At 52.2% G+C, this 10,877-nt stretch overlaps 1 protein-coding gene across 1 annotated transcript in view; it reads left to right on the forward strand.

Moving 5' to 3' along the window:
* The window catches only part of RYR1 (ryanodine receptor 1), a 131,783-nt gene that overhangs the window by 21,285 nt on the left and 99,621 nt on the right, over nucleotides 1-10,877 (forward strand). The window contains exons 14-25 of the mRNA XM_023742308.1: nucleotides 1,165-1,300; nucleotides 1,382-1,477; nucleotides 1,563-1,681; nucleotides 2,364-2,497; nucleotides 3,070-3,311; nucleotides 3,877-4,069; nucleotides 5,140-5,356; nucleotides 6,870-6,974; nucleotides 7,175-7,278; nucleotides 7,791-7,874; nucleotides 9,024-9,331; nucleotides 10,502-10,704. Coding sequence (XP_023598076.1) covers nucleotides 1,165-1,300; nucleotides 1,382-1,477; nucleotides 1,563-1,681; nucleotides 2,364-2,497; nucleotides 3,070-3,311; nucleotides 3,877-4,069; nucleotides 5,140-5,356; nucleotides 6,870-6,974; nucleotides 7,175-7,278; nucleotides 7,791-7,874; nucleotides 9,024-9,331; nucleotides 10,502-10,704 — 1,941 coding nt within the window. The remainder of the gene's footprint in view (nucleotides 1-1,164; nucleotides 1,301-1,381; nucleotides 1,478-1,562; nucleotides 1,682-2,363; nucleotides 2,498-3,069; nucleotides 3,312-3,876; nucleotides 4,070-5,139; nucleotides 5,357-6,869; nucleotides 6,975-7,174; nucleotides 7,279-7,790; nucleotides 7,875-9,023; nucleotides 9,332-10,501; nucleotides 10,705-10,877) is intronic.

Consider the following 10,877-nt stretch of genomic DNA (forward strand, 5'->3'; position numbering starts at 1 on the left):
TCATGCTTGGTAAAGTAGAGGGTCAGTGAAAAAGAGGAAGACCCTCAATGAGATGGATTGACACAGTGGCAGCAACAATGGGGTCAAGCATAACAACGATTGTGAGGATGGTGCAGGGCCAGGCAGTGTTTCATTCTGTTGTACACGGGGTCACTATGCGTCAGAGCTGACTCGCTGGCACCTAACAACAACCCATAAAAAAACCCATTGCTGTTGAGTAAATTCTGACTCATAGCGACCATATAGGACAGGGTAGAACTGCCCCGTAGGGTTTCCGAGGAGTAACTGGTGGATTCAAACTGTTGACCTTTTGGTTAGCAGCTGAGCTCTTAACCACTGTACCACGGGGACTCCAAACAAACTACAGCCACATACAACAATATGTTTGAATATTAAACCATAGTATTGAGCAAAAGAATCCACGGACAAAAAGAATACCTACGGTATTCAAGTTCAAAAACAGGCAAAACTCAACTAGACTGTTTAGCAGTGCATACATAAGTAGTAAAAACAGAAAAGCAAGGGAGGGATTTCCATAAGAGTCAGAACATTGGTTATCTCTAGCAGGGAGGGGTGTGTGACCAAGAGGGGCATCCAGGGGGCTTATGGGTGGCTGACAGTGTTCTCTTTTTTGACCTGGGTGTTTCTTTATAGTTGTCTGTTAAACCATATATATGTTTTATGTGCTTTTCTGTATGTGTATATAATTCACAATGAAAAAAGAAAAAAGTTTAAAATGTTAAAAAAAAAAAAAAAAGAAATAGAAAAGGAAAAAGAAAGAAAGCAGAAAAATCCCTCTGACGGTTGGTATAGAGAGTGAATTGGATCATTTGGGACCAGGAGCGGGGATTCTCACCTTCTTGGACGAGGGAAGAGTGGAGGGAAAACTGCAGAAGGAGAAGCATAGATTCAGTCCCGATGTTAGAAAGGGTCGTTACGTTAGGGATAGAGGCAGGAGGACAAGGACAGATTTGGGGAGCCAGGGAGAAGAGGGTGATGGGAGTGGATAGGGACATGGAGTTAATGTGGCTGGTTTAGACCCAGGAATACATTGTATGCACTGTCACTAGTTGTTGAGTGAATATGAGTTCGTGAACCCAAAAAAGGCAAGGAAGAGAGGGCCTGAAACTCCTATTGTGACCCCTCTTCTTTTCCTCACCCCAGGGGATGCTCTCCCTGGTTCTGAATTGCATTGACCGCCTAAACGTCTACACCACTGCTGCCCACTTTGCCGAATTTGCAGGGGAGGAGGCGGCTGAGTCCTGGAAAGAGATTGTGAACCTGCTGTATGAACTCTTGGGTAAGAAGCCCCAGTCCTAACTCCCCCAGAGCACCTCAGATCCCCAGTCCTGTTGGGTCTGATCCACCTCTCCACCCTCAGCTTCTCTAATCCGTGGCAACCGTACCAACTGTGCCCTCTTCTCCACCAACTTGGACTGGCTGGTCAGCAAGCTGGATCGGCTGGAGGCCTCATCTGGTAGGAGAACCCAGGGAGATTGGGGCAGGGACTCAGGGGAGGGAGAGCCACAGCTATCTCACCTCTCGCCCTGGTACGTGCTCAGGGATCCTGGAGGTGTTGTACTGTGTCCTGATTGAGAGTCCTGAGGTCCTGAACATCATCCAAGAGAACCACATCAAGTCCATCATCTCCCTCTTGGACAAGCATGGGAGGAACCATAAGGTTGGCCCCTCATCCCTGACATTTTAACCTGAACTCTGAATTCTGACCTCTCCCTATGGCCCCAGAACTCCTCTCACTCCCTTCCTCCATCTCATCTCTAACTCGGACTCCTCTCCCAAGAGCTTCCATCTCAACACAAGGGTCTCAAACTCATGGCCTTTGAATTGATCCAGGGCCACTGCTGTGTTTTGTTAGGTCTTTGGAGTGTTTTTAAATGTCCCATTTTATTGCCTTTAGGTGGGCTGCATATACACTCTCCAGTTGGTCACAGGTCCTACCAGTTCCTATTGCATTGTTTCTAACCACTTCATGCAGTTACGTTATCCATCTGACCCCTAAAACTCATACTAAGACACAGGTTTGCGACCCCTGATGATCTAAAATTTCATCTTGATCCTTGTGGTCTCTCATGTAACTTTTCCTCTTCCCTCTGACCTCCTACCTTGTCACCCCCATCTCTCCTTTCTTATATCACTGATGCCTTATCCCAACCCGTATGGCCCCTCAGCCTCTCACCTGACCTTTCTCTTTGACTGTCTTCTGTGATCCCCGAACTCCCACTTTCACCACCTCTTCTCAGTCAGTCTCCAGATCCCATCCTGACACATCTTCCTTTCCTCTGGCTTCCCACCCTGGTCCTTCCATGCACCCTCACACCCTGACCTCTGGCCTTGACCTCCAGGTCCTGGATGTGCTGTGTTCCCTGTGTGTCTGCAATGGTGTGGCCGTGCGTTCCAACCAAGATCTCATTACTGAGAACTTGCTCCCTGGCCGAGAGCTTCTGCTGCAGACAAACCTCATCAACTATGTCACCAGGTCTGGCCCCTGGCCCCTAACCCCAGCCTGACGTCAGCCCAACCCCAGGTTAACTCAGAACCTTTCAACTCTCTCCCTGACTCAGACTCCACACCTACGTGGATGTCCTTCTGTTGTCTCCTACTCCAGGACTTAATACCTCATCTTCACAGATGTCCATTCCCATTCCAGTTCATCCCTGGCTCCCCACTCATTGCCTTTCTCCTCTTTTCCTCTCTCCCTGGCACCATCTCTGCCTCTGTTTCTCCCTCTTTCTTTCTCTCTGTTTCTGTATTTTTCTCTTTTTAACTTTGTCTGTTTCTCTCTCTCTTTCTGTTTATCTTTCTTTGCCTGTTTCTACCGCTTCATCTCTTTCTCCCTGTCTGTCTCTGTTCTATCTCTCTCCTCTCTGTCTTTCGGTGTCTCTGCCTTTCTCTGTACGTGCTCTTTTTCTCTGTCACTCTCTCTCTCTCCATGTCTCCGTCTCTCTGTTTTTACTGGGTGTCTTTCTTTCTCTCTGTCTGTTTCTCTCCCTCCCCACCCCACCAGTCTGGCTGTCCTCTCCATCTCTCCCTCTCTTGTCTTTCCTGCAGCATCCGCCCCAACATCTTTGTGGGCCGAGCAGAGGGTTCCACACAGTATGGCAAATGGTACTTTGAAGTGATGGTGGATGAGGTGGTTCCATTCCTGACAGCTTATCCCACCCACCTGCGGGTGGGCTGGGCCCTCACCGAGGGCTACAGCCCCTACCCCGGGGGAGGTGAAGGCTGGGGCGGCAATGGAGTCGGCGACGACCTCTATTCCTACGGCTTTGATGGCCTGCATCTCTGGACAGGTATCTAGACCCTGACCTCTGGTCTGTGACCCACAGATTTCAGGGGACTCTCACCCATGACCATTGACCCCAGAGTTACCAAGACTTAGACTAAACCCCTCGGGGTTCTCAGGATCCTGACCCCCCAAAAGAGGCTGATTTTTTACTCCTTTCTCCTCATTTCCCAAGACCCTAACCCTAGAGCTTCTGGAATCTTGGCTCTGACTTGTTTCCTCATAGCCTCCGGAACTCTGATCTCAGAGGCGATATGACCTTTGATCCTAGAGATCCCTGAAAACTGCCCCAGATTATCATGACCTCTGATCTTTGACTTCTAACCTCAGAGATTCCGGAACCCCAACTCCAGGAGGACTTTAATTTCTGACCCCGCAGCTCTCAGGATCCTAGCTCAGGGGAATCCTGATCTCTGTCCCTAATCTCAAAGCTATAGGATCCTCCATGGGAACACCTGGTCTTGAAGTTTCCAAGATCTGGTCCCCATAGGATCCTTCAACATCTGCCCTTTGTCTCTTGAGATCATTGGTTCCTTAAGACCTCTGATCCCTCCCTGGTGATCCTGGTGCAGGACATGTGGCACGCCTGGTGACTTCTCCGGGACAGCACCTCCTGGCTCCTGACGATGTGGTCAGCTGCTGCCTGGACCTCAGTGTGCCATCCATCTCCTTCCGCATCAATGGGTGTCCTGTGCAGGGTGTCTTTGAGGCCTTCAACCTTGATGGGCTCTTCTTCCCTGTTGTCAGCTTTTCAGCTGGTGTCAAGTGAGGACTTGCCCCTGCCCTACTGCCAACCCCAACTCCTGGGACTGACCTGAGACAGCTTCCCTGATCACCCCATGACCTCTTATGAGTTCTTACCCTCAGGACTGCCTGGTGGCTAGAACCCCTACATGAATGTCCCAGTGATCTCCACATGATTCCAAACCCTTCCAATAACCTCAGATTATCTCCAACCCCATGTCCTTCCAATAACCTTCAAGTAACCCCAGAACTTCACATTGACCTTCTAATGACCCCAGACTTTCCCAGTGACCTCCCAAATATCCCAGACTCTTCCAATGACTCCATGCTATTCCAGTGACCTCCAAATGATTCCCAAATCTGACAAGGATCTTATAATAACCCAAGACCCTCCCAGTGCCTTCCAGTGCCTTCCCAATGACCCTGGACTCTCCAATGACCCTTCAATGACCCAGACTCTCCCAATAACTCCATGCTCTTCCCATAACCTCTCAATGACTGCAGCATCTCCCAATGACCTTTCAATAGCCCCAGACTCTCCCAGTGACCACCCCAATGCCCCCAGTTATTTTTAAAAACCTATCAATGACCCAGTCCTTTCCTAATGACCCCAAGATCTCTGAATGGCTTCTCAATCACCATTCAGTGGCAATTATGGTTATCTCATAATTATACCAGACTCTCGGTACTTCCAAATAACTTTCTTCGTTGTTTCCCAAAAAACTTTCAATATACTCAAATACTCTGTTGACTCAAATTCTTCTTCAGAGGACCTTCCCATGACTTTGCAATAATCTTAACCCTTCTCTAGGAATTCCTAACCCTCCCACCCCAACTCCCCAACAACCCCACACTTTCCATTTCAATCCTCCAGGGACTGTCATTGCCCTCAGACGTTCCCTTAGGGTATTCTTTTGACCCTAGACTTTTCTTTCTGACTCCTAAGTGACCCCCATGACCCTATGACTGCCCGTTCACCTCAGGTTTCTCCAGGACTTTCCATCGACCCCAGGATTGTTCCCTTATCCCCAGTGATACAGACTGTCCCCTACAACCTCCCCTTCCCCTAGTGATTCCTGATCCTCTCCCAGGGTGCGGTTCCTCCTTGGTGGCCGCCATGGTGAATTCAAGTTCCTCCCCCCGCCTGGATATGCCCCATGTCATGAGGCTGTGCTCCCACGAGAACGACTCCGTCTTGAGCCTATCAAGGAGTATCGGCGGGAGGGACCTCGGGGTCCCCACCTGGTGGGCCCCAGCCGCTGCCTCTCACACACTGACTTTGTGCCCTGCCCTGTGGACACCATCCAGGTACTGCCTGCCCTGTAAAGGTTTCCTGGTGAGGCAGGCTTTCTTAGGGGTCAAGAGGTGGGGAGCTGAGATGGAAGCTGAGAACCTTGTCATTTAACAGATGAGGAAATTGAGGCACAGAGAGGCAAAGGACTCTCCCAAGCCTTCATATGCAGAATCTGAATTTCAGGGAGTCCTCATTCTAGCCACATAAAAAAGGGACTATTACTGGCCCCAGTTTACAGCTGAGGAAAGCAAAGTTCAGACAGGTTTTGCAATCTGTGCAAATCACAGCAGATGGGAACCCAGGCTGTCTGATTCCAAAGCCCATGATCTTATCCACCACACTATGAACACATTTCTTGAGTATCTCTTCTATACCAGGCTCCTCATATCCCACTTTCCCTCCAAGCATGACCCCATAGGAGGGAATAAAATTTTGTGTTTAAGATCCTGACGGTAAGGGTTTGATTTTCAACTGTGTAATCCTGGGCACGTGACTTCACCTCTCTGCGTCAGTTTCCTCATCTGTGAAAAGGGGATAATAATAGGACCTACCTCACAGTGTTATTGTGAAGATTAGGGGAATTAATATGTGCAAAGTGTTTAGCACAGTCCTGGGCAAATAGTAAGCATTCAATACAGTTACTTATTATTATTTTAATGACTAATATTATCTCAGGGTGACCTTGCCATCACCCGGCCCCAGGCCAGAGCCCTGGGCCTCTTCCTGGACATCTCCTTCCCAATGACTCCCCCACCCCCAGCCTGTTAGCCTCATTGCCTATCCACTTGACCTTCTGGACATCCCTCCCATGCCCTCCTCTCCTTTCCACCATCCCTGGTCCAGGTCATCATTATCTTCTGCCTGCAGAACTCTTAACACATAAATATTTATTAGGCACCTACTGTGTGCCAGGCATTAGTGGTGCAGTGGTTAAGAGCTTGGCTGCTAACCAAAAGGTCGGCAGTTTGAATCCACCAGCCACTCCTTGGAAACCCTATGGGGCAGTTCTACTCTATCCTGTAGGGTCACTATGAGTTGGAATCGACTCAATGGCAATGGGTCAGGTGTTTTGATTGTTTGTTTATGTAACATTTAGTAATTTATATAAATGATTTCATGGAATTCTAATGAGGCAAGTATTACGAGTTAAGTATGGCTATGGTTGTCATTATACAGCAGAGGGAAGGGACTTGTTCATTCCCCAAACATTTCTTGAGCATCCCCTCTAGGCCTCGCCCTGGGCTGGGTGGGGCTGGGGACATGGTGGGGACTGAGGTAGCTTTAGGTCCTGCCCTCACAGAGCTCCCAGTCCAGCGGGGAAGACAGACTCGGCCCCAGATAATTCCTCAATTCTGGCAATGCTAAGTCCTTGTTCAGCTGGGCAGCAGCAGGACTGTGGAATATCAGGAAAGGTCAAAAGGGGGATCCTGGGACAACCTGTCCAGACTTGCACATGTTCTTGGGAGGGGGTCACAGGGCCAGGGTAGGGGGATCTCTGGGATCTCATGAATGTCCCCCTGCCCCCAGATTGTCCTGCCTCCCCATCTGGAACGCATTCGGGAGAAGCTGGCAGAGAACATCCATGAACTCTGGGCGCTGACCCGCATCGAGCAGGGCTGGACCTATGGCCTGGTGAGGGGCTGCCTACAGCATGAGGGACTCAGGCTAGACTCAGAAAGTGGGAAGCGTGAAAATGGCTCACCAGTGGGGAGGGGTGGGGAAGGAACTTGAGGACATCGGGGGTTCCTTGGGTTGGGGTGGAGGTCAGGGGTCATAATCTGCGAGTACTGGGGGAGGGGGAACCCGTGGAGTTGACTCTGGGGTTTCTCCAGGTTCGGGATGACAATAAGAGGCTGCACCCGTGTCTCGTGGATTTCCACAGCCTCCCGGAGCCCGAGAGGAATTACAACCTGCAGATGTCGGGAGAGACACTCAAGTAAGGGGAGCCCAGGGGAGCAGGAGGTGGGGCCTGACTGCTGGGGCAGGGGCAGGGAGACAGGGAGTGTAAGACAGAGAGTGAGAGACAGGGAGAGAGAGCGACGGAGCGTGAGAGAGACAGAATGAGAGAGAGTGAGAGAGACAGTAAGAGAGAGACAGGGATTACGAGGTTGAAACAGAGGTGAGAGAGACAGAGGCAGAAAGAGAGTCAGGAAGGGAAAGGCAGAGTGGAAAGAGAGACACTGAGAAAGGGGCAGATAGAAGAAGACGGACATGGTCACAGAGAGACAGAGACAAAGAAACAGGGGATGACAGACCTCAGAGAGTCAGAGACCAAGACGGAGGGAGTGGGGACAGAGACACCCAGAGAGCCAGGGCAAGAGATGCAAAGAGAGCCAGGGCCCCAGAGACAGAGATGATGATGGCTGTGGGGAGCAGTGGGGCCCAGGGAGGGGATGAGGAGCCGGGGGCAGGGGGCTCTGTGGGTATGACCCTGCCCTCCTGCCCCAGGACCCTGCTGGCGCTGGGCTGCCACGTGGGCATGGCGGACGAGAAGGCAGAAGACAACCTGAAAAAGACAAAACTCCCCAAGACGTGAGTGTGGGTGGCCTGGTCCCATCTAGGGAATCGTGGGGGCTGGGGATGCTGCGGGGAGGGCTGCGGAGGTCGAGGGGTCTTGTGGGGAGGCTGAGGTCAGAGACAAAGGGGCCAGAGCTTAGGGTGAAGGTCACAGGGTCAGGGATCTGAGGTCAGAGGTGAGTGTCCTGGGAAGGGGTCAGGACTGAGGAGTTAGGAGTCCCAGGGAGAGTGGGGGTGAGTCTGGGGTTCAGGGTCAGGGTCAGCCACGGAGTCATGGAAAATGAGAAAGCGAGATCATAGCTCTAAGTCAGAGGCAAAGGGTCAATGGTAAGAGATGAGAATTTAGACGTTGCTGGAGTTGTAAGTAAAGGATCCTAAAATTAGAGGTGAGAGATCAGAAGTCCTGGGGATAGAGGCGGGGATTCAGAAGTCAAGGACTCCAAAGCCAGATCAGAAGCCCTGGGGATAGAGGCTGGGATTCAGAAGTCAAGGACTCCAAAGCCAGATCAGAAGCCCTGGGGATAGAGGCTGGGATTCAGAAGTCAAGGACTCCAAAGCCAGATCAGAAGCCCTGGGGATAGAGGCTGGGATGCAGAAGTCAAGGACTCCAAAGCCAGGACATAAGGCCCATAGAGTCCTGAGGTCAGAGGTTAAGAAACCTCAGAGTTAGAGGTGAGGGGTCAGACAGTTCCAAGGTCAGAGATAAGGCTCTCAAAATCAAGATGAGGGGGTCACAGAGGCCAGAGGTCAGTGACGTCACAGCCCTACTAGGGTCATAGGATCCTGTCAGAGGTTAGAAATTCCAAAGCTTACTCCAGAGAGTCACAGAATGCTGACACCAGAGACCAAAAACCAAACCCATTGCCGTCGAGTCAATTCCAACTCATAGCAACCCTATAGAACAGAGTAGAACTGCCCCATAGGGTTTCCAAGAAGTGGCTGGTGGACTCGAACTGCCGACCTTTTGGTTAGCAGCCAAATGCTTAACCATTACGCCACCAGGGCTCCAGGATATCAGAGACCAGGGGTCAGAAAATCCAAAGCCCAGGGCTAAGGATCATAGGATCCTGGGATCAAGGACCAGAAAGCAGGGACTCCAGAGCAATGGACTGTGAGGCCGTGGAGGTGAGGGTGTAAGCCCACCCAACCCCACCACGCCCGCAGGTATATGATGAGCAACGGGTACAAGCCTGCTCCTCTAGACCTGAGCCACGTGCGGCTGACGCCAGCGCAGACAACGCTGGTGGATCGCTTGGCGGAGAACGGGCACAACGTGTGGGCGCGAGACCGCGTGGCGCAGGGCTGGAGCTACAGCGCTGTGCAGGACATCCCCTCGCGCCGAAACCCTCGCCTGGTGCCCTACCGCCTGCTGGACGAGGCCACCAAGCGCAGCAACCGGGACAGCCTATGCCAGGCCGTGCGTACCCTGCTGGGCTACGGCTACAACATCGAGCCGCCTGACCAGGAGCCCAGTGAGCACTGACCCCCGACCCCTGACCCTACTCAGACCCTTCACCCCAACCCTGACCTGACCCCTGACCCTACTCAGACCCTTGACCTCAACCCTGACCTGACCCCTGACCCTACACAGACCCTTGACCTCAACCCTGATCTGACCCCTGACCCTACTCAGACCCTTAACCCCAACCCTGACCTGACCCCTGACCCTACTCAGACCCTTGACCCCAACCCTGACCTGACCCCTGACCCTACACAGACCCTTGACCTCAGCCCTGACCTGACCCCTGACCCTACGCAGCCCCTGACTGGGCTGTGGCTACAACGTTGTGTCACCTGCACAGGAGCCCAGAGAGAGCTGATTCCTGGCCTCTAACCCTGTTCCTACTCTGACTCTGACGCTAACCCAGACCTCTGACCCTAACCCTGACCCCTGACATCCTTGACTGGTCTACGCTAAAACATCAGAAAGTCAGTGAAAGCTAACCACCCCCCAACTCTGGCCATTATCCGATCCCGAACCTGACCCACTGACTCAGCCCTGACTGGGCTGCAGCTGCATCGAGCCATTCTGAACCCCAGCCCCTGACCCAGTCCCCTCACCCCTAGCTTTGACCCCCTCACCCCTAACCTCTGACTGAGCTATAGCTATACCATGGAGCAACCCAACCAGGGGCTCAGAGGGCCTCTAACTCCCAACCCCTAACCCAACCCCTGACCTAGTTATAACCCCCAATCCTAGCCTCAGGTCCTAACCTGACTCTGGTCCTCAATCCTCAATCCTTGGCCCCAACTTCAATTTCTATCTCTGCCCTGCTCCTGACTTTTACCCCTCAATCCTGCTCCCAACCTTGGATTCCCAACATCAACCCTAATCGTGACCCTTAACCCCAGGCCATGACCCTGACCAGTTCACTGCCTCCATTTCTCCCTCTGCATCACTGGCCGTGTCTCCTCTCTGAGAGCTGACTGAGAGAGGGAAGTGGGGAGTCTCACTCACCAGGTCCTGCCAACCTCTCTCTGACTCCTCTGTGATTCCCCATTTCTTCTCTAATACTAAGAAACTGTCCCTCTTCCCCCAGTCTGCCAAGACCCTTACCTTCTCTGGTCCCTCCCACCAACCTCCTGATGCCTTGGGGCCCAGTCCCCACCAGCCTCTCTGACTCTGCCTGGCCCATCTGCAGGTCAGGTGGAGAGCCAGTCTCGGTGGGACCGAGTGCGTATCTTCCGGGCAGAGCGATCCTATGCAGTGCAGAGTGGCCGCTGGTACTTCGAGTTCGAGGCAGTCACCACGGGCGAGATGCGAGTGGGCTGGGCCAGGCCTGAGCTGCGACCTGACATAGAGCTGGGAGCTGATGAGCTGGCTTATGTCTTCAATGGGCACCGCGTGGGTACCTCCCTGGGCTCCACTCTGCCAGGCCCTGGCTCCCTCCTACAGCTCATACGTCCTAGCCTTGCCTGTAGCTGGGCCTCATTCTGGCCACCTAGACCCGCATCCGCATCTACTTTACCATGTATTTATTTTTTGGAAGTAGGAGCATGATCTTTTTTTTTTTTTTT

The sequence above is a fragment of the Trichechus manatus genome, unplaced genomic scaffold (genome assembly GCF_000243295.1).
Source record: "Trichechus manatus latirostris isolate Lorelei unplaced genomic scaffold, TriManLat1.0 scaffold00207, whole genome shotgun sequence".
Taxonomy (NCBI): domain Eukaryota; kingdom Metazoa; phylum Chordata; class Mammalia; order Sirenia; family Trichechidae; genus Trichechus; species Trichechus manatus.